The 24925-nt window shown below is 38.3% G+C and overlaps 1 protein-coding gene across 1 annotated transcript in view; it reads left to right on the forward strand.

The window, feature by feature from the left end:
* Window positions 1–24925, forward strand: part of Gclm (Glutamate-cysteine ligase modifier subunit) — a 79518-nt gene that overhangs the window by 45144 nt on the left and 9449 nt on the right. The window contains exon 3 of the mRNA XM_070089447.1: window positions 11287–11401. Within this exon, the coding sequence (XP_069945548.1) occupies window positions 11287–11401 (115 nt within the window). The remainder of the gene's footprint in view (window positions 1–11286; window positions 11402–24925) is intronic.

The raw sequence follows: 24925 nt of genomic DNA on the forward strand, positions 1-24925 counted from the left end.
ACTACTACTACTGATGAAATTAAGACACATGTGCAGCGTCTGGGTGTCTTTGTTGTGGACGTTTCGCCATCTAGTGGCTGGCTGGATGGCGAAGCGTCTACGATAGAGATGCCCGAGTGTTGCGCATGTGTCTTAATTTCATCTTGTCGGTATTATATACTATCCTAGTGCTTCTCACCCATGATAATCAAAGATAGATCATACATCTGAAGAAAATTCTCTTTTCACTATCTGAGGAGGGTTTACCTGACTTTAATAGAAACTGCTCAGTGGCACCCCTCTTAAAGTGGTACTTCATCACTCATGAGGATTCCAGTGAAGATATTTCTGTGCATAATCCAGCCCACATTTCTTCTGTGGCTTTGAGAGGATTGGTTTCTTACCTGGTGGTGACTACTGTAGCCCAGTTCTGACACACGTCTTTTAACAGTTCTTACAGACACCTCTGAGAGAAGATGTGGGTTCTTTTCTTTCAATTCTGTAGCAATTATCTTAGGTGTACTCTCTAACTGCTTCTTTAACACAGTTAAGGTACGAACAGATGTCTTCTTCGAGGGGCCAGGCCTAGGTTTGGTAGACAGTAACTCGACACTGCCACCAGCCTTGAAATGCTGCACTCAGTTCCTCATTGAATGCTCACACACACCAACATTCTCCACTATTTTTGACTAGTGCCCAGCTTTGTGAAGCCATATGATTTGAGCTATAGTGTCAGGTGTTAAAGAGTTCCTTTTACCCACAATCAAACATGTATAGCTCCAAAACCAAAGGGAACACCAGAAAAAAGATGGGGTGGATGAGAGGCAACAGTGCAACACTTCCTCTCACCATGGCAGCCGTGTGAGCACTGAGGAGTCACTATGGAGTGTGGCAGCAGGTCGTGACATCATGCTAATGGCAGCTACCCGGCATAATGCACTGACGAGAAAAGACCCCCCTGTATGGTAGGCCTTTGATTTTCGTCATGGTATTATGCCGGGGGCGCTCACCTGGCATAATGCCGTGACTAGCACTGTACAATACCTGTACTTTAAAGGAGGGGTTTAAAATACAGTGGACCCCCGCATAACGATTACCTCTGAATGCGACCAATTATGTAAGTGTATTTATGTAAGTGCGTTTGTACGTGTATGTTTGGGGGTCTGAAATGGACTAATCTACTTCACAATATTTCTTATGGGAACAAATTCGGTCAGTACTGGCACCTGAACATACTTCTGGAGTGAAAAAATATCGTTAACTGGGGGTCCACTGTATTGGCAGTTTGGAGGGACATCTAAACTGTCATATCTGAGCACCTCTGCAAAGACAGTGATTATGTATCAGTGATGGTGAAAGTGTTGAATGATGATGAAAGTTTTTGCTTTTTTTTTTTTGGGTCACCCTGCCTCAGTGGGAAATGGTCGACGTGTTAAAAAAAAAAAAATGCTGAACAGCCCTGTTACATATCACTCCTTAAGACCTACTTTTACTGGAAAATAATTCCCTCCTCTCCTACATGCCCTAACCTGAGCCACATTGCTCCCTTATCTACCCTATCTTATGTTTTTTCCAAATCCATTATTACAGGAAAAAGTTCCTTACCTGTATCTAATTACTACTCACTTGTATGCTATACTCTTCCTAAATCCTCCTTGTTCCTCTGCAATCCTACTCTCTGTCTTAACCCTGTCAAGGTCCAAATCTTAACCCTTGGACTGTTTCAGCCATATATATATGTCCTATGAGCCAGTGTTTCGGACATACATACAGTGAACCCCCGCCTTACAAACGCATCACGTTATGTTAAATCCACCATACGAAGCATTTGAACGCAAAAATTTTGCCTCGCCTCACGATAAAAAACTCGCCTGACGTGATTCGTCTGGGACACGTCCCACATGTGGCCTCAGCTGCCCCGTGGGTGCCAGTGTTTACAAGCCAGCCAGTGCGGTCACATCCACGCATACATTCAGTACGTTTCACCTTATCCCAGTGTTTTTTTGTGCTTGTAACTGCAAAATAAGTCACCATGGGCCCCAAGAAAGCTTCTAGTGCCAACCCTGTGGTAAAAAGGGTGAGAATTAATATGGAAATTAAGAAAGATTTTGAAGGGTTTGGGGCTAACCCTGAAAAGCCTATGCCAGTTGTGGAATCCATTGTGCCTACTTCAAAGATTAAGGAAATGTGTGCAAAGTGAGTTGAAGTGCAAACCTTTATGGATGAAAATCACCCTAACACAGCTATTGCAACCCATGCTGGTGACTATTACAATGACAGTGTTGTGGCCCCTTTTAGGTAAATCTTAAAGGAACGGGAGGTACAGACCTCTATGGAAATATTTCTTGTGCGACAGAGGTCCAGTGACTCAAGCTGGTCCTAGTGGCATTAAAAGAAGAAGGGAAGTAACCCCAGAAAAGGACTTGCTACCTCCAGTCCTAATGGAAAGGGATTCCCCTTCTAAACTATAACAACTTCCACACTCTCCCCTCCTCCCATCCCATCAATCATCACCAGATCTTCAATAAAGGTAAGTGTCATGTACTCTATTCTTAGTAGAGTAGTAATTGTGCATGTCTTCTTCAGTTTGTGTGTATTAAAATTAATATTTCATGTGGTAAAATTTTTTTTTTTCATACTTTGGGGTGTATGTACGGATTAATTTGATTTCCTTTATTTCTTATGAGGAAAATTAATTCGCCTTACGATAATTTCGGCTTACGATGAACTCTCAGGAACGGATTAATATTGTAAGGCGGGGGTCCACTGTAGACTCAATAATTCTAGTGGCTTTAAATCAAGCAGGAGAAAGCTGGTAGGCCCACATGTGAGAGAATGGGTCTGCATGGTCAGTGTGCACTGTATAAAAAAAATCCTGCAGCATGCAGTGCATAATAAGAAAAAAACTCAAGACCGTGTTTTTGGATTAAAACGCCAACTTTGAGGTGTATTTTCATGTAGTATTTATGGTTGTATTCTCGTTTTCTTGGTCTCATTTGATAAAATGGAAAACATATTACAGAAATGGAGATGGGTTTGATTAGTTTCACGAGGAAAACGACCTTAAAATTGAACTCAAAGTAGCGGAAATATTTGATTTTTACCAGTGTTCAAGAGTAAGCAAATCACACTACACGTACAATACACATCAACTGGGGAGTCTAATATTCTTTCACTAGTGCACTGATATTATTTATATCATTTTTACAATAATGCTGTAGTCTGCATAACAACAAATCTTCTATTTTTTTGTGAATAAAACATCAAAATAGAAAGTAAGAAAAATATAAGAGGGGCCTAGAGGCATGACTAATGAACAGAGGATATGTCAAGAATGTCTGCATTGTTTATTCAGGACCCTATTTTGAAATTGGCATCTTTTTTTAATTTGTGTGAAATTGGCCAAATTGCCAATTTCTGACCACTTTATTGGGTAGTTGAAATAGGTAAATGGGCAGTTTCTACTCATTTGATAGAAAAAATGGAGTTCTAAAGAAATAGCTATGAGTTTGGTCGACTAGAACAATGGAATTGGCCAAAAATAGGGCTCAAAGTCGGCGAAATCGCTGATGTGTATATATCGCCGAGATTGCTAACTTCGTGGGAGTGTAATTTGGTAAGTTTTCGATCAAATTTCGTACTTTTGGTGTCATTACCATTGGGAAAAGATTCTCTATCATTTCATAAGAAAAAATAATTTCTTATTTTTTCCCCAAAAATTTTCGACATACAATGACAGTTTCAGAAAGGGGCTTGCGACAGTCAAAGAGTTAAACTTGTCCACAGGGCCCAAAATTTAAAAAAAAAAAAAAAATTTTTTAGTATTTTTCGTATGAAATGGTAGAGAATCTTTTTCTGAAGGTAATAAAATAAAAAGTATGAAATTTGATAGAAAATTGACGAAATTATGCTCTCATGAATTTTGCTGTGTCAGCAATATTTGTGCATTGGCGATTTTGCCCACCTTGACTCCTATTTTAGGCCAGTTACATTGTTCCAGTCAACCAAATTCTTAGCTGTTTTGCTAGTATGCCTTCTGTTTTATCGATGAGCACAAGAAACTGCCCAGTCAACTGTTTCAACTACCCAGTAAAGTGATCAGAAATGGGTAATTTGGCCAATTTCACACAAATTTCAAAATATGTATTCCAATTTCAAAACAGGGTCCAGAATAAACAATGCAGGCATTCCTGGCACTAAAATAACACTTCCTCTGTTCATTAAATACATTTCCAGGCTTTACACATGAATTCCATTTTGATGTTTTATTCATACAATGAATTTGTATTCACACCAAAAAATAGAAGAATCACTGTTATGCAGTATTGTAATAATTGTATACAGGAGGGCCCCACTTATACGGCGGGTTAGGTTCCAGGCTACCGCCATAAAGCGGAAACCGCCGTAAAGTGGAACACCCTTTTTTTCCACTTACAAATGCATACAAACACTAGATAACAAGTTTACACTAACATATATTATGTTAGCAATAGAACCAGGCATCAAAAAACAATAAAAAAGTACAATACACACATAGTGCACTCATTACTTACCTTAAAATATTTATAGTCTTAATCTAGGGTGAGACAAGTAGTATTTATTGTAAGAAATCAAGTGTGGTATGTATGGTAGTCAGCCAGGCTACCATACCAGGCCACCCCACCCACACATACTATTCTATGATATTTAAGCATCCCAGAGCGATAAAATGTATATACAGTTCACTCATTACTTACCTTAAAATATAGGGTGAGATGAGTAGTATTTATTGTAAAATATCAAGTGTGGTATGTATGGTAGTCAGCCAGGCTACCATACCAGGCCAACCCACCCACACATACTATTCTATGATATTTAAGCATCCCAGAGCGATAAAATGTATATACAGTTCACTCATTACTTACCTTAAAATATAGGGTGAGATGAGTAGTATTTATTGTAAAAAATCAAGTGTGGTATGTATGGTAGTCAGCCAGGCTACCATACCAGAGAGAAAGAATGAGTGCATGAGAGAGGACAGGCGCAGAGTTATGTAAACAAACCAGGCGAAGGTAAGTTTTGTAAACAGTGTACATGTCTGGTTTGTGTACAAGTTACATTGTGTACAGGTTGTCTCTACATTGATACGGTAGAATAAATAAAGAAGAACACTCCCATTCTCATGTAACATCATTTTGAGAAGAAATGATGCTCTGAGTGAAGGCAATGGAAGTAAGTCACTCTGACTTTTTTGGGTTATCCTAGGTTCTCTATACATATGTTGTTATGTATTTATGTTATGTATCGTGTTTATTATATAATTTTGAAAAAAATATCACAGATGGATTAATGAAAATGTGTATATTAACGTAATATACAACATTTAATGATACACCGAGCTCAGACAGCGTAAACAAACAAACTGAACAGGTTGTGGACGATCACTCGGTCAGGCGAAATAGACGGTATTAATACGTGTCCAGTTTTAGTTCATTCATGTACATTTGTAAGAGTTTGTGAAACTTTTACCTTATAATATTTTTATTATTATTATAATAATTAAATCACGAAACAAATACTCTTACACTGTGTACAAGTTAGTACAGAATTATAGCTATAAAGTGAAGGCATACGAAAGGAATATTTTTCTACAGTTATCCCTAGTAACAGGTGACGGGCTAGAGAAAACGTAATTCTTCCGACACTTCTACAAACCGTTTGGTAAACATCTCATATATATTTGTATAAATTTTTATACTGTGGGTGCATGTATCATGTTTGTGTGTTACATAATGTGTTTCTTATATAATTTTGAAAAAAATATCATAGATAGATTAAGGGAAATGTCTATATTAACGTAATATGCGACATTAATGCGCCCAAGAGATTATTATTATTACTATTATTATTATTATTATTATTATTATTATTATTGCATCAAGAATAGAGAGACTTAGTGATTTTAATGTGTACCTACATGCCAGCACAGTGTGTAAGTTTATTTAGGTACAGGTGTACACAAGTTTAATTATCAAGTACAATACATATAAAATATACAATAACTTTAAAACACTTGAAATTTTGGAAAGTTTCCAGACATAATAAGGAGATGTGCTCAGGGAGAATGTAAACAAACTCGGTGGGCCGCTGTGACTGTATTAGAAAGACAGGTGGGGGGAGCCGTATAGCAAGTTTTGGTCATACTAATTTGAAATGTCCGTATTAGCGGAACGCCATAAAGCGGGGCCCTCCTGTATATAATATCAGTGCATTCATGAACACATGATTAGATCCACCAGTTGACATGTATTGGGTGCATGCTGTGATTTGTTTACTCTTGAACATCACCAAAAATCAAACATTTCCATTACTTTGAGTTCAATTTCAAGCTATTTTCATCTTTATTTCTGTAATATATGTTGGATTCTATCAAACAAGACCAAGAAACCGTGAATACAACCATAAAAAAAAACGTACAAAAATACACCAGAAAGTTGCTGTTTTAAACAAAAAACCCGATCGTAGCTTTTTTTCCCACGCACTGTATGCTACAAGATTTTTTTAATATGGTGCACACTTACCACATAAACATTCTCTCATATCTAGGCCCAAATTTACCACTCACAGCTTGTCTGAGTAAGCTGAGGTCATCACATAGTAATATGGCACAGACTCTGAAAGGGTCAACCCTTAACCCTTAAACTGTCCAAACATAGATCTAAGTCTGCGCTCGTAGTGCTCCGCCCTTGATTTTCTCTATAAGAAAGCATGTAAAACAAAAGTAGATCTACATTTGGAGCGCTATGCGAGCGAACGTAGATCTACGTTCGATTTTACATTGTTTCTAATGTAAAAAAAAAAAGTAGATCTACGTTTGGAGCGCTACACACGCAAACGTAAATCTACGTTTGGACAGTTTAAGGGTTAATTCTTTCAGTAACAACTCTGCCATACACTCTACCTGGTATACTTTACAGACTTATTTCCCTGTAATTGTTGCACTCATTCTTGTCCCTTTTACTTTATACAAAAGGTCTATGCCTGCTCTGTTAGTCCATATGTACCTTCCCTTCTTTCATATATACATTAAACTAATACACCAACCACTCCAAATCTGTATCATCATATGCATTTAACATTTCTGTTCTTATTAGGCATAAATTTGGAATTGCTTTAATTTTAACACTATAAAACTAAAGAATGTAATGAGAGCAGTTTTTCAGAAGTGAGCCTTTTCAAGCAGTACAATAATAATTAATAATACTACAGTGGAACCTTGACTTATGAGTTCAATCCATTCCAGGAACTAGCTCATAACTCATTTTACTCGTATATCAAATTAATTTTCCTCATTTCAATTAATTGAAAAGCCATTAATCTGTTCCTGCACTCTGGAGAGATGAGAAAAAATACTTAAATATGACGATATTGTCAACTGTACGGCTTATTTATCTATCACAATTCATCTAATATGACATAATAAACAATATAATTAACACAGAAACATGATATATACTCCAGAACGAATAAAATAGGCCATAATATGGTGGCAGAGGCAGCGGTGGAAGTGTCCGCCATTTCTTGTCCAATTTTGATTATGTATATAGTATCTTCCCATGCTCTTATTATAAGAGAAAATGGAGTATTTTTGAGGCAAACTGCAGCAGATCACTAGTTTTTTTAAGGAAAACACTGAAAATATCGTATATAAACACATAATAAATCATAATACACTACAGAATGTAAAGAAATAATACTTGTTATATAAAGTGTATATGTACTTACACACTTGGAGCAGAGATGGTGGGGGAGGTTGAGGGTGGGAAATTCGCAGTGCGGCGTATGATGTTAGTGGCCCTGTAAACCTCCAACAACATCGTTTTGTTTCATCGGTGAACTTAACTCGTACAATTTGTTTCATCACTTAACTGATACAATTTGTTTTGTTAAATCACTGAACATAACTGATACAATTTGTTTTGTTTAATCACTGAACATGTATAACTGATACAATTTGTTTTGTTTAACTTTTCACTTCTTTCACTTGTTCTTACTTTTCACTGCCTTCTTTCACTTGTTCTTACTTTTCACTGCCTCATGCCTTCTCTCAGATGATACCCTCAGTCACAGTATCTCCTGCGAGCTGCTTCTCTCTCAACTACGTCAGAAGCAGCTTCTCCATCTTTTCATGGACAGAGGTCCGCAGCTTAGACATTATTGTAACACCCTTGGCCTGTGCTGTAGCCTTTATCGACTCCTGCTGCTTTAGTATCGTACATATAGTAGATGTACTTCACTGGTATTGTCTGGCTAAATCCACAACTCGTGCACCTTGCTTATGCTTATCTGTTGTTTCACGCATTCCCTTCTTTGCCTCCATAGATAACTTTTTTGTCTCTACAGATACCTCAACACACCACTCGCCTTTTGTCCTTCATCAATTCTATGGCTAACCTCATCTTTCATAAACCCATGTGCTGACAAGTCAACTCCCAAATATCTGAAAACATTCACTTCTTAAATACTCCCTCTCTTCAATGTGATGTCCAATTTTTCTTTATCTAATTTGTTTGATACCCTCATCACCTTACTTTTATCTATGTTCACTTTCAACTTTCTACCTTTACGCACCCTCCCAAACTCGTCCACTAACCTTTGCAACTTTTCTTTAGAATCTCACATAAGCACGGTATCATCAGCAAAAAAGTAACTGTGTCAACTCCCATTTTGTACTTGGTTCCCCATAATTTAATCCCACCCCTCTCCCCAACACCCTAGTATTTACTTCTTTTACAACCCCATCTATAAATATATTAAACAACCATGGTGACATTATATATCGCTGTCTAAGACCTACTTTTACCAGGAAATAGTCTCCCTCTCTCCTACACACCCTAACCTGAGCCTCGATATCCTCATAAAAACTTTACAGCATTTAATAACTTACTACCTATTCCATATACTTGCAGCATCTGCCACATTGCTCCCCTATCCACTATATCATATGCCTTTTCTAAATCCATAAATACAATAAAAACTTCCCTACCTTTATCTAAATACTGTTCCCATATGTGCTTCAATGTAAATACTTGATCTACACATCCCCTACCCACTCTAAAGCCTCCTTGCTCATCTGCAATCCTACTCTCTGTCTTACCTCTGATTCTTTCAATAATAACCCTACAGTACACTTTACCTGGTATACTTAGCAAACTTATTCCCCTTTAATTTTTACAATCTTTTATCCCCCTTCCCTTTATATAAAGGAACTATACACACTCTGCCAATCCCTAGGTACTTCTGTTTCGTACATTTATTAAACAAAAATACAAACCATTCCAACACTATATGCCCCCCCTGCTTTTAACATTTCTGTCATGATCCTGTCAGTTCCACCTGCTTTACCCCCTTTCATTTTACGTAATGCCTCATGCACCTCCCCCACACTCACATCCTGCTCTTCTTCACTCCTGAAAGATGTTATACCTCCCTGGCCAGTGCATAAAATTACCGCCTTCCTTTCTTCATCGACATTTAAAAGTTCCGCAAAATATTCACGCCATCTACCCAGTAACTCCAGCTCCCCATCTACTAACTCCCCTACTGTTTTTAATGGACAAATGCATTCATTCCCTAGGTTTTCTCAACTTGTTTATCTCGCTCCAAAAATTTTTCTTATTTTCAGCAAAATTTTTTGACAGTGCCTCTCCCACTCTTTCATCTGCTCTCCTTTTGCACTCTCTCACCACTCTCTTCACCTTTCTTCATCATTCCACCAGTCACTCCTCTTTCCTTTGCACCCACCCTCCTCTTGCCACAAGCCTCTGCCCCACATTCTAATACTGCATTTTTAAAACTATCCCAACCCTCTCCAACCCCCCACTACTCATACTTGCATTAGCCCACCTTTGTGCCGATACGCAGCTGCATATATCTCACCCTAACTTCCTCCTCTCATAGTTTATACACTTTCGTCTCTCACTTGATGTTTCCATTTTCCTTTTGTCCCATCTACCTCTTACTATAACTACAGCTACAACTAAATAATGATCTGATATATCCGTTGCCCCTCTATAAACATGTACATACTGCAGTCTACCCATCAACCTTTTATCCACCAATACATAATCTAACACACTACTTTCATTATGTGCTATATTATACCTTGTATACTTATTTATCCTCTTTTTCATAAAATATGTATTATTACCAAACATCTTTCAACACATAGCTCAATTAAAGGCTCCCCATTTTCATTTACCCCTGGCACCCTAAATTTACCTAGTACTCCCTTCACATCATTTTTACCCATTTTAGCATTGAGATTCCCAACCACAAGTACTCTCTCACTTGGTCCAAAACTCCCCATGCACTCACTGAGCATTTCCCAAAATCTCAATATCTGTCTATCTATCTATCTATCTATCTATCTATCTATCTATCTATCTCTCTCTTTCTCTCTTTCTCTCTTTCTCTCTTTCTCTCTTTCTCTCTTTCTCTCTCTCTCTCTTTCTCTCTTTCTCTCTCTCTCTCTCTCTCTCTCTCTCTCTCTCTCTCTCTCTCTCTCTCTCTCTCTCTCTCTCTCTCTCTCTCTCTCTCTCTCTCTCTCTCTCTCTCTCTATCTCTCTCTCTCTCTCTCTCCCTCCCTCCCTCCCTCCCCACCCTTATACTTCTCTCTTCTCCAGGTGCATAAACACTTACTATAACCCACTTCTCACATCCAGCCCTTATTTTACCATACATAATCCTTGAATTTATACATTTATAGCTCTTCTTTTCCTACCATAACTTATCCTTCAACATAATTGCTACTCCTTCTTTTGCTCTAACTCTGTTTGAAACCCCTGACCTAATCCCATTTATTTCTCCCCACTGAAACTCTCCTACCCCCTTCAGCTTTGTTGACTTTTACGACACGCATGGCTTATGGAGGAACGATTCTTATTCCACTTCCCCATGGATATGAAATAAAAGCAATAAGAATAAGAACTATTAAGATAGAATCAAAGAAAACTCAGATGAGTGTGTATACATAAATGTGTACTTGCATGTGTAGTGTGACCTAAGTGTAAGTAGAAGTAGCAAGATGTACCTGAAATCTTACATGTTTGAGACAGAAAAAAAGGCACCAGCATTCCTACCATCATGTAAAACAAAATATAGGCTTCCCTTTTACACTCATTTGGTAGGACGGTAGTACTTCCCAGGGTGGCTGCTGTCTACCAGCATACTACCTAAAAGACAGCTGGTGTGGTTAAAAAAATTGTCACATCTTAAGATGTCTTTATAATATTAGCATTAACTAGCTAGCCATATTTTTTCTTGCAGATAAAGCCATCAGCAGTGCAGGTGAACCTTTCTTCCTGCTGCATTGTGTCTCCTGAGTTGTCAGCATTTGCTCAACAACATGATATTCAGGTGTTGACCCACAATGACCCTGCAGGTAGGCATTGTACTTTGAGCTTTTAGTGAAAGCTTGAAATGGTTGAGAACACAGCATATACAATGTATTAATTTCTTTGCTATATCTGATTAGTGACCTTACATTTTGTTGCAGTGGCTGGTCATCAGATGGCATACTGTACATTATTCTTCAAGTATTTTACTATGTACTGTCTAATTATACAACATTCTTTCTGTTCCACTTTCACTTATTTTTTATCTCTCATATTTTCTTTGTATATCTGTCACACACATATGTCAGTGTTACAAAAATTTTTGGAGCCTAGGAGGGGGGGGAGGGTTAAAAGCCTTGTCTAGGGGCATATGTAAAATAATAGAAAATAAACCACCCCAGGGCTACATTAGTAATTTCACAAAAACACTAGACTAGCATTCACTACTGTAGGTTTGATTATCAGGAAGGACAGGCAAATTCACTATTAGAAAAATATACATTTAATATCCATAATAACATATACAAACACTATACAGAACACACTTAACTGTCCTTCAACACTTTTCACAAAACAAATACATTAGGATGCTGCAAGGCTAGGACATAAAATAAAATAAATAAACGGCTCTAGGTCCTAGCTGGTGCCATTAATTAACACTTGTCCTAGCTTCTTAGTAAATACTGTTTCCCCACTCTCACCCACTCAGCCATAAGGACCAGGCCCATGCCAAGGGTGAGGTAACCATAAAGATAAACTCAAAAATAGCCTTCAGCCTGGGCCTAATAACAAAATAGTGCAGGATGCTTAGCTCCATGTGGTCTACATGATGCCCCCCGATGCTGTGACTGTTTGACCCACTCTCATCGAGATCACACTATCCCCCATAGTCACACTCGTCAAAAAGGAAAAAAGTCACGCTGTGACTTGGCTCCCTGAAAGCGCCCACAAATTGATACTTTTTTTTTTTTAACACGGCCATTTCCTAACAAGGTAGGGTGACCAGAAAAAGAAGAAACTTTCATCATCATTCACTCCATGACTGTCTTGCCAGAGGCATGCCTAAACTACAGGTCTCCCTCAACATTCACAAGGATTAGGGGATCAAGAGCCTCGCGAATGTTGAAAAATCGCGAATGTTGAAAAATCGCAAATGTTTGGTGCCCCAATATATTGTAGGGAAATATAATACAATACTGCTTCCTTAACTTGTTGAACCATGAACAATCATAAAATACATGAAAAACATCATAAATTGTACTAAATACATATATGTTATGGTTTAATAACATGTATGTTATTAAATACCACTGCCTCAACCACTGCGAATCCCTACTACACTCCCTCGGACCCCCGCAACTGGCAGCCAGCCCTCCCACCACTGTGTGGTGAGTGTTTTGTTTGTTCATTATTTGCTATTAAACTACAGTATAAATAATGTCAACCCATTCATGACTGCATATTGGAATGGCTATTCGGATAGGTATTGGACGGTGACTTCATATGTTTACTCTTGAACACAGCAAAGAATCAAACATTTCTGCTACTGCTAATAATAACAATAGTAATAATATAATAATAATAAATATGATAGAATTGAAGAAGGAAATTGTACAAAAATGCGAGGGTTGAAGCAATAGTGGAGGGAGTGGTTGACTCATCATAAGTGTAGCTTTGTTTATGCTGGAGTGAACATTAGTCTCCCTGCTCTTCCAAACATTTCACAATAATTCATTGTGTTTGGTGCTTGTAGATTGAGTGCGACTGGAGTGGTAGAGGCAGTGGTAGAGGCAGTGATTGAGGCAGTGGTTGAGGCAGTGGTTGAGGCAGTGGTTGAGACAGCAGTTGAGGCAGTGGTTGAGGCAGTGGTTGAGGCAGTGGTTGAGGCAGTAGTTCAGGCAGTGGCTGAGGCAGTGGTATTTAATAGCATACATGTTATTAATAATAATAATAATACACGTTATTAATAATAACATGTACTATTATTATTAATAACTTTTTTTTTTTACAAGTCGGCCGTCTCCCACCGAAGCAGGGTGACGCAAAAAAGAAAGAAAATTCCCAAAAAGAAAATACACCTACCATCCGACTTACAACCGAGTTCAGTTCTGAGAAACCGGTCGTAAGTCGAAATGGTCGTAAGTCGAACTTTACTACTGAATATCAACAAAACATTTTTGTAATGACTTTATTTTATTTTTTTATTTTGGTATTTCATGTTTTACTTTACTTTTTATGTTGTTAGTACTGTATTTTATACTGTAAGGTTTAGGATAAACACTGTGTACAACACAAATAGTTGTTTATTTCCCAGAAATTTGGCATAAAAAACACGGTCGTAAGTCGAGTGGTCATAAGTCGAGCAGGTCGTAAGTTGGATGGTAGGTGTACTTTCATCATCATTCAACACTTTCACCTCACTCACACATAATCACTGTTTTTGCAGAGGTGCTCAGAACACAACAGCTTAGAAGCATATACCTATAAAGATACACAACATATCCCTCCAAACTGCTAATATCCCAAACCCCTCCTTTAGAGTGCATGCATTGTACTTCCCATTTCCAGGACTCAAGTCCAGCTATACAGTGGACCCCCGGTTAACGATTTTAATCCGTGCAAGAGGGGTAATTGTTATGCGAAATAATCGTTATGTGAATGAATTTTCCCCATAAGAAATAATGGAAATAAAATTAATCCGTGCAAGACACCCAAAAGTATGAAAAAAAAATTTTTTTACCACATGAAATGTTAATTTTAATACACACAAACTGAAAAAGGCATGCACAATTACATGACACTTACTTTTATTGAAGATCTGGTGATGATTGATGGGATGGGAGGAGGGGAGAGAGAGTGTTAGTGTTTAGAAGGGGAATCCCCTTCCATTAGGACTTGAGGTAGCAAGTCCTTTTCTGGGGTTACTTCCCTTCTTCTTTTAATGCCACTAGGGCCAGCTTCAGAGTCACTGGACTTCTTTCGCACAAGATATCTGTCCATAGTGGCCTGTACCTCTCGTTCCTTTATGACTTGCCTAAAGTGTTTCACAACATTGTCAGTGTAATAATCACCAGCACGGCTTGCAATAGCTGTGTGAGGGTGATTTTCATCCATGAAGGTTTGCACTTCAAGCCACTTTGCACAGATTTCCTTTATCTTTGTAGTAGGCAACTTCTTCAATTTCTCTCTCCCCTCCTCTGAACCAGTTTCCCCAGGTCTGGCCTCTTGCTCTTGAAGTTGATCTATCAGCTCATCAGTGGTTAGTTCTTCATTGTCCTCCTCCACCAACTCTTCCACATCCTCCCCACTAACCTCCAACCCCAAGGACTTTCCCAATGCCACAATGGATTCCTCAACTGGAATAATCCTCTCAGGGTTAGCCTCAAACCCTTCAAAATCCCTTTTGTCTACACATTCTGGCCACAGTTTCTTCCAAGCAGAGTTCAAGGTCTTCTTAGTCACTCCCTCCCAAGCCTTACCTATAAGGTTTACACAATTGAGGATATTAAAGTGCTCTCTCCAAAACTCTCTTAGAGTCAGTTGAGTTTCTGAGGTCACTACAAAGCACCTTTCAAACAGAGCTTTTGTGTACAGTTTTTTGAAGTTTGCAATAACCTGCTGGTCCATGGGCTGCAGGAGAGGAGTGGTATTAGGAGGCAAAAACTTCACCTTAATGAAGCTCATGTCCCCATAAAGTCGCTCTGCCACGTCTGTAGGATGACCAGGGGCATTGTCTAACACCAGGAGGCACTTAAGGTCTAATTTCTTTTCAGTTAGGTAATCTTTCACATTGGGGGCAAATGCATGGTGTAACCAGTTATAGAAAAAGTCCCTAGTGACCCATGCCTTACTGTTTGCCCTCCACAGCACACACAAATTATCCTTGAGGACATTCTTTTGCCTGAACGCTCTGGGAGTTTCAGAGTGATACACTAATAAAGGCTTAACTTTGCAATCACCACTAGCATTGGCACACATCAACAAAGTAAGCCTGTCTTTCATAGGCTTATGTCCTGGGAGTGCCTTTTCCTCCTGAGTAATGTAGGTCCTGCTTGGCATTTTCTTCCAGAACAGGCCTGTTTCATCACAATTAAACACTTGTTCAGGTTTCAGTCCTTCACTGTCTATGTACTCCTTGAATTCCTGCACATATTTTTCAGCCGCTTTGTGGTCCGAACTGGCAGCCTCACCATGCCTTATCACACTATGGATGCCACTACGCTTCTTAAATCTCTCAAACCAACCTTTGCTGGCCTTAAATTCACTCACATCATCACTAGTTGCAGGCATTTTTTTAATTAAATCCTCATGCAACTTCCTAGCCTTTTCACATATGATCGCTTGAGAGACGCTATCTCCTGCTAGCTGTTTTTCATTTATCCACACCAATAAGAGTCTCTCAACATCTTCCATCACTTGCGATCTTTGTTTCGAAAACACAGTTAAACCTTTGGCAAGAACAGCTTCCTTGATTGTCTTTCTGGTGCCCACAATAGTAGCGATGGTTGATTGGGGTTTCTTGTACAACTTGACTAGGTCGGCGATGCGCACTCCACTTTCATACTTATCAATGATCTCTTTCTTCATTTCAATGGGAATTCTCACCCTTATTGGTGTACGGTTGGCACTAGAAGCTTTCTTGGGGCCCATGGTCACTTATTTTCCAGAAACAGCACCGAAAACACTGTAATAATACGAAATATTCCGAGTGTATGCTTGGATGTTACCGCGGAGGCTGGCTGGTAAACAATGGCATGGGCGGCACATGTGAGGCTGGCTGAGGGCGCACATTGGACGCGTCTCGGACGAAAATCGGTGAGCGGGTTTTTAATCGGTATGCGCGGCAAAATTTTTGCGATTAAAGTAAGCGGTATGCGGATTAATCGCTATGTGATGCCATCGTTATGCGGGGGTCCACTGTATAAAAATAACCGGTTTCCCTGAATCCCTTCCCTAAATATTACCCTGCTCACACTCCAACAGATCGTCAGGTCCCAAATACCATTCGTCTCCATTGACTCCTATCTAACACGCTCACGCAAGCTTGCTGGAAGTCCAAGCCCCTCGCCCACAAAACCTCCTTTACCCCCTCCCTTCAACCTTTTCGAGGATGACCCCCAACCCGCCTTCCTTCCCCTACAGATTTATACGCTCTCCATGTCATTTTACTTTGATCCATTCTCTCTAAATGACCAAACCACCTCAACAACCCCTCTTCAGCTCTCTGACTCATACTTTTATTAACTCCATACCTTCGCCTAATTTCCACACTCCGAATTTTCTGCATAATATTTACACCACACATTGCCCTTAGACAGGACATATCCACTGCCTCCAACCGCCTCCTCGCTGCTGCATTCACAACCCAAGCTTCACACCCATATAAGAGTGTTGGTACTACTGTACTTTCATACATTCCCTTCTTTGCCTCCATAGATAATGTTTTTTTGTCTCCACATATACCTCAACGCACTGCTCACCTTTTTTTCCCTCATCAATTCTATGATTAACCTCATCCTTCATAAATCCATCTGCCGACACGTCAACTCCCAAGTATCGGAAAACATTCACTTGTTCCATACTCCTCCCCAATTTGATATCCAATTTTTCTTTAAATCATTTGATACCCTCATCACCTTACTCTTTTCTATGTTCACTTTCAACTTTCTACCTTTACACACACTCCCAAACTCATCCACTAACCTTTGCAATTTTTCTTTAGAATCTCCCATAAGCACAGTATCATCATCAAAAAGTAACTGTGTCAATTCCCATTTTGTATTTGATTCCCCATAATTTAATCCCACCCCTCTCCCGAACACCCTAGCATTTACTTCTTTTACAACCCCATCTATAAATATATTAAACAACCATGGTGGCATTACATTTCCCTGTCTAAGACCTACTTTTACTGGGAAGTAGTCTCCCTCTCTTCTGCACACCCTAATCTGACCCTCACTATCCTCATAAAAACTCTTTACAGCATTTATTAACTTACCACCTATTCCATATACTTGCAACATCTGCCACATTGTTCCCCTATATACTCTATCATATGCCTTTTCTAAATCCATAAATCCAATAAAAACTTTCCTACCTTTATCTAAATACTGTTCACATATATGCTTCAATGTAAACACTTGATCTACACATCCCCTACCCACTCTGAAACCTCCTTGCTCATCCGCAATCCTACATTCTGTCTTGCCTCTAATTCTTTCAATAATAACCCTACCGTACGCTTTTCTTGGTATACTCAATAAACTTATTCCTCTATAATTTTTACAATCTCTTTTGTCCCCCTTCCCTTTATATAAAGGGACTATACATGCTCTCTGCCAATCCCTATTTACCTTCCCCTCTTTCATACATTTATTAAACAAAAGTACCAACCAGTCCAACACTATATCCCCCCCGTGCTTTTAACATTTCTGTTATGATTCCATCAGTTCCAGCTGCTTTACCCCCTTTCATTCTACGTAATGCCTCATATACCTCCCCCACACTTACATTCTGCTCTTCTTCACTCCTAAGAGATGGTACACCTCCCTGGCCAGTGCATGAAATTACTGCCTCCCTTTCTTCCTCAACATTTAAAAGTTCCTCAAAATATTCTCGCCATCTACCTAATACCTCCCTCTAACCATCTACTAACTCCCCTACTCTGTTTTTAACTGACAAATCCATTCGCTCCCTAGGCTTTCTTAGCTTGTTTAACTCACTCCAAAATTTTCTCTTATTTTCATTAAAATTTCTTGACATTGCCTTTCCCACTCTATCATCTGCTCCCCTTTTGCACTCTCTCACCACTCTCTTCACCTTTCTTTTACTCTCCATGTACTCTGCTCTTCTTATAACACTTCTGCTTTGTAAAAACCTCTCATAAGCTAACTTTTTCTCTTTTATCACACCCTTTACTTCATCATTCCACCAATCACTCCTCTTTTCTCCTGCCCCCACCCTCCTATAACCACAAACTTCTGCCCCACATTTTAATACTGCATTTTTAAAACTCATCCAACCCTCTTCAACCCCCCCCACTACTCATCTTTGCACTAGCCCACCTTTCTGCCAATAGTCGCTTATATCTCACCCGAACTTCCTGCTCTCTTAGTTTATACACTTTCACTTCCCTCCTACTTGGTGTTGCCACCTTCTTGTCCCATCTACCTCTTACTCTAACTGTGGCTACAACTAAATAATGATCCGATATATCAGTTGCCCCTCTATAAACATGTACATCCTGGAGCCTACCCATTAACCTTTTATCCACCAATACATAATCTAACAAAGTACTTTCATTACGTGTTACATCATACCTTGTATATTTATTTATCCTCTTTTTCATAAAATATGTATTATTTATTACCAAATCTCTTTCTACACATAGCTCAATTAACCCTTTGAGGGTCGACAGGCCCTCTCCGAAACTCGTTCTCAGGGTCGGCCAAATTTAAAAAAAAAAAAATTATTTTCTCTTATGAAAAGATAGAGAATCTTTTCCCGATCATAAAGACACCAAAAGTTTGAAATTTCATAGAAAACTTACGGAATTATGTTCTCGCAAAGTTAGCGGTCTTGGCGATGTTTACGCATCGGCGATTTTGCCCACTTTGAGCCTCATTTTCGGCCAATTTCACTGTACTAGTCGACAAAAAACATGAATATTTCGCTAGAACTCCATTTTTTCTATCGAGTGGGTGCAAGAAATCACCCATTTATGAAATTCAACTATCCAGTACAGTGGTAAGAATTTAGCAATTTTGCCAATTTCACACAAATTTCAAAAAATGCCAATTTCCGAATAGGGTCCAGAATAAACAAGAAAGACATTCCTGGCACTAAAATGACATTTCCTCTAGTCATTAGTCATGTCTCAAGGCCCCTCTTATATTCTTTTGCTTTCCACTTTGAATTTTTATTTTCACAAAAAATATAAGATTTACTGTTATGCAGACTACTGCATTAGTGTAAAAAATGGTATAAATATTATTGGTGCACTTGTGAAAGAATATTAGACTCACCAGTTGACGTGTATTGCACGCTTGGCACGATTTGTTTACTTTTGAAGTTTGGTAAAAATCGAACATTTCTGCTACTTTGAGCTCAATTTCAAGGCACCTTTCATTGTAAAACCAGTCAAAATCATCTCAATTTCTGTAATATGTCTTCCATTCTATAAAATGAGACCAAGAAAACTAGAATACAACAATAAATACCATACGAAAATACACTGCAAAGTCGCTGATTTATTAAAAAAAAAATGGTCAAAGTTTTTTTTTTCTCATTATGCACTGTGTGCTGCAGGATTTTTTTTAGACTGTGCACACTGACCACATAGACCCATTCTTTCATATGAAGGCCTACCAGCTTTCTCCCACTAGATTTGAGGCCGCTAGAATTTATGAGTACTAGTACGTCAAAAACCCCTACGCGTAAGACGTACTAGTACGACCAAAACCCTCAAAGGGTTAAAGGCTCCCCATTTACATTTAGCCCTGGCACCCCAAATTTACCTACTACTCCCTCCACAACATTTTTGCCCACTTTAGCATTGAAATCCCCAACCACAAGTACTCTCACTTGGTTCAAAACTCCCCACGCATTTACTCAACATTTCCAAAATCTTTAAATATTGTATTGTATTGTATTGTATTGTTCCAAAATCTTTCTCTCTCCTCTACACTTCTCTCTTCTCCAGGTGCATATACACTTACTATAACCCACTTTTCACATCCAACCTTTATTTTACTCCACATAATCCTTGAATTAATACATTTATAGTCCCTCTTTTCCTGCCATATCTTATCCTTCAACATTATTGCTACTCCTTCTTTAGCTCTAACTCTATTTGAAACCCCTGACCTAATCCCATTTATTCCTCTCCACTGAAACTCTCCCACCCCCTTCAGCTTTGTTTCACTTAAAACCAGCTTCTTCTCATTCATAACATCCACAATCATCTCTTTTCTTATCATTTGCACAACATCCACGCACATTCACACTTCCCACTTTGACAATTTTCTTCTAATTCTTTTTAGTAATCTTTACAGGAAAAGGGGTTACTAGCCCATTGTTCCTGGCATTTTAGTTGACTTTTACAACACGCATGGCTTACGGAGGAAAGATTCTTATTCCACTTCCCCATGGATATAAAAGGAAAAGTAATAAGACCAAGAACTATTAAGATAAAATCAAAGAAAACTCAGATGAGTGTGTATAAATAAACGTGTACATGTATGTGTAGTGTGACCTAAGTGTAAGTAGAAGTAGCAAGACATACCTGTAATATTGCATATTTATGAGACAGACAAAAAAGCACCAGCAATCCTACCATCATGTAAAACAATTACAGGCTTTTGTTTTATATTCACTTGGCAGGACGGTAGTACCTCCCTGGGTGGTTGCTGTCTACCAACCTACTACTGTACATATTATTATTGTATTATATTGTTATTATTATACTATTATTATTATATGCATTATTATTATACATGTTAACCCTTTGACTGTCGCAACCCCCAATCCTGAGGTGTCTCCTGGTGTCGCAAAATTTAAAAAAAAAAAAATGATTTTTTCTTATGAAATGATAGAGAACCTTTTCCCAATTGTAATGATACCAAAAAAAACGAAATTTTATGGAAAACTGACGGAATTATGCTCTCGCGAATTTAGTGACCTCGGCGCTGTTTACAAATCAGCGACTTCGCCCACTTTGAGCCCTATTTTGGGCTAATTTCATTGTTCCAGTCGCCCAAACTCATAGCTATTTCTTTAGAACTCCATTTTTTCTATCGATTGAGTACAAGAAACTGCCTATTTACCAATTTCAACTACCTAATAATGTGGTCAGAAATTTGCAATTTGGCCAATTTCACGAAAACTAAAATATATGACAATTTCAAAATAAGGTCCAGAATGAACAATGCCGACATTCCTGGCCCTAAAATAACATTTTCTTTGCTCAACAGTCATTTCTCCAGGCCCCTCTGATATTACTCTTGCTTTCTATTTTGAATTTTTATTCAAACAAAAAATAGAAGACTTACTATTATGCAGACTACTGCAATACTGTAATAATTGTATAAATAACATCAACCCATTCATGACTGCATATTAGAATGGCTAGTTGGACATTTATTGGACAAATGCATCATTTGTTTACTTTTGAACATTGGCAAAAATCAAACATTTCCCCTACTTTGAGCTCCATTTCTAGGTTCTTTTTATATAGTAAAATCAATCAAAATCACCTCTGTTTCTATAATATGTTTTCCATTCTATCAAATGAGACCAAGAAAACGAGAAAACAACCATAAATACTATACGAAAATAGACCACAAAGTCTGCATTTTAATTAAAAAAACGGTCGGAGTTTTTTTTTCTCATCATGCACTGCGTGCTCCAGGATTTTTTTTTGTATGGTGCACACTGACCACACAGACCCATTCTCTCACATGTGGGCCTACCAGCTTTCTCCTGCTTGATTTGAAGCCGCTAGAATTTATGAGTATATATACGTCAAACACGGTACCTCGTAAGACGTATATATACGGCCGCGAGTCAAAGGGATAATATTATACATATTTTTTTTTTTTTCAACAAGTCGGCCCTCTCCCACCGAGGCAGGGTGACCCAAAAAGAAAGAAAATCCCCAAAAAAGAAAATACTTTCGTCATCATTCAACACCTTCACCTCACTCACACATAATCACTGTTTTTGCAGAGGTGCTCAGAACACAACAGTTTAGAAGCAAATACTGTACGTATAAAGATACACAAAATATCCCTCCAAACTGCTAATATCCCAAAACCCCTCCTTTAGAGCGCAGGCACTGTACTTCCCATTTCCAGGACTCAAGTCCGGCTATATAAAAATAACTGGTTTCCCTGAATCCCTTCACTAAATATTACCCTGCTCACACTCCAACAGATCGTCAGGTCCCAAATACCATTCGTCTCCATTCACTCCTATTGAACACACTCATGCACGCCTGCTGGAAGTCCAAGCCCCTCGCCCACAAAACCTCCCTTACCCCTTCCTTCCAACCTTTTCGAGGACGACCCCTACCTCGCCTTCCTTCTCCTTCAGATTTAAATGCTCTCCATGTCATTCTACTTTGATCCATTCTCTCTAAATGACCAAACCACCTCAACAACCCCTCTTCAGCTCTCTGACTAATACTTTTATTAACTCCATACCTTCTCCTAATTTCCACACTCCGAATTTTCTGCATAATATTTACACCACACATTGCCCTTAGACAGGACATCTCCACTGCCTCCAACTGCCTCCTCGCTGCTGCATTCACATATTATATATTATTATTATTATTATTATTATTATTATTATTATTATGATTATTATTATTATTATTATTATTAAATAATTTGTAATTTTTATTCTTACAAAAAATATAAGATTTAGTGTTATTCCTCATTGCAATAATTGTATAAATAATGTCAACCCATTCACGACTGCATATTGTAATGGACAATGATGTCATTTGTTTACTCTGAAACATAGCCAAGCAATGGACCATTTCTCCTACGTTGAGCTCAATCTCAAGGTACTTTTCGTCGTGAAAGCAATCAAAATCATATCTATTTCTGTAACGTATCTTCCATTCTATCAAATGAGACCAAAAAGACAAGAATACAACCATAAAAACCATTCGAAATTAACACTAAGGGGTGGCTAATTGCTGAGAAGTGAACTCCATTATTTATGCTAAGATTTCTTTCATTTTTGGTGTACATTAAGAAGCATCTTTCTATCATACATTGCCCAAGTTTCAGTAAGATAGTCCAACAAACAAATGAGATACAATTCCTGAGATCAAGAGCAAGAGCCCGTCACTAGTGTCAAGGAACCTGCCTTGAGGTCTGCTCGCTTACGGAAATTTTGCTTGCGTATGGAAGCAAAAAATCGACCCATCGACTGCTCGTATTTGGAAAAACTCGCACGTGGACATGCTCACAAGTAGAGGTTCCACTGTAGAAAGTTGAAAGTGAACATAGAAAAGAGTAAGGTGATGAGGGTATCAAATGATTTAGATAAATAAAAATGGGATATCAAATTGGGTAGGAGGAGTATGGAAGAAGTGAATCTTTTCAGATACTAGGGAGTTGATGTGTCAGTGGATGGATTTATGAAGGATGAGGTTAATTATAGAATTGATGAAGGAAAAAAGGCGAGTGGTGCGTCAAGGTATATGTGGAGACAAAAAACGTTATCTATGGAGGCAAAGAAGGGAATGTATCAAAGTATAGTAGTACCAACACTTATATGGGTGTGAAGCTTGGGTTGTAAATGCTGCAGCAAGGAGGCGGTTGGAGGCAGAGGAGATGTCCTGTCTAAGGGCAATGTGTGATGTGAATGTTATGCAGAAAATTCAGAGTGTGGAAATTAGGAGAAGGTGTGGAGTTAATAAAAGTATTAGTCAGAGGGCTTAAGAGGGGTTGTTGAGGTGGTTTGGTCATTTAGAGAAAATGGATCAAAGTAGAATGACATGGAGAGCGTATAAATCTGTAGGGGAAGGAAGGCGGGGTAGGGGTCATCCTTGAAAAAGTTTGAGGGAGGGGGTAAAGGAGATTTTGTGGGTGAGGGGCTTGGACTTCCAGCAGGCGTGCGTGAGCGTATTAGACGAATGGTATTTATTAAATAAAAATACCAACCGCTCCAACACTATATCCCCCCCTGCTTTTAACATTTCTGTCATGATCCTATCAGTTCCAGCTGCTTTACCCCATTTCATTCTACGTAATGCCTCATGCACCTCCCCCACACTCACATCCTTCTCTTCTTCACTCCTAAAAGATGGTATACCTCCCTGGCCAGTGCTTGAAATTACCGCCTCCCATTCTTTGTCGACATTTAAAAGTTCCTCAAAATATTCTCGCCATCAACCCAAAACCTCCATCTCCCCATCTACTAACTCCCCTACTCGTTACCTAGGCTTTCTTAACTTGTTTAACTCACTCCAAAATTTGTTCTTATTTTCATTAAAATTTCTTGACAGTGCCTCTATATATATATATATATATATATATATATATATATATATATATATATATATATATATATATATATATATATATATATATATATATATATATATACATACACATACATACATACATACAGTGGACCCCCGGTTAACGATATTTTTTCACTCCAGAAGTATGTTCAGGTGCCAGTACTGACCGAATTTGTTCCCATAAGAAATATTGTGAAGTAGATTAGTCCATTTCAGACCCCCAGACATACACGTACAAACGCACTTACTTAAATACACTTACATAATTGGTCGCATTCGGAGGTAATCGTTATGCGGGGGTCCACTGTATATATATATATATTTATATATATATATTTATATATATATATTTATGTATATATATATATATATATAATATATATATATATATATATATATATATATATATATATATATATATATATATATATATATATATATATATATATATATATATATATAGGGTTAATTGTGATGAAACAGGCCTGTTTTGGAAGAAAATGCCAAGCAGGACCTACATTACTCAGGAGGA

The sequence above is a fragment of the Cherax quadricarinatus genome, chromosome 28 (genome assembly GCF_038502225.1).
Source record: "Cherax quadricarinatus isolate ZL_2023a chromosome 28, ASM3850222v1, whole genome shotgun sequence".
Classification (NCBI taxonomy): Eukaryota; Metazoa; Arthropoda; class Malacostraca; order Decapoda; family Parastacidae; genus Cherax; species Cherax quadricarinatus.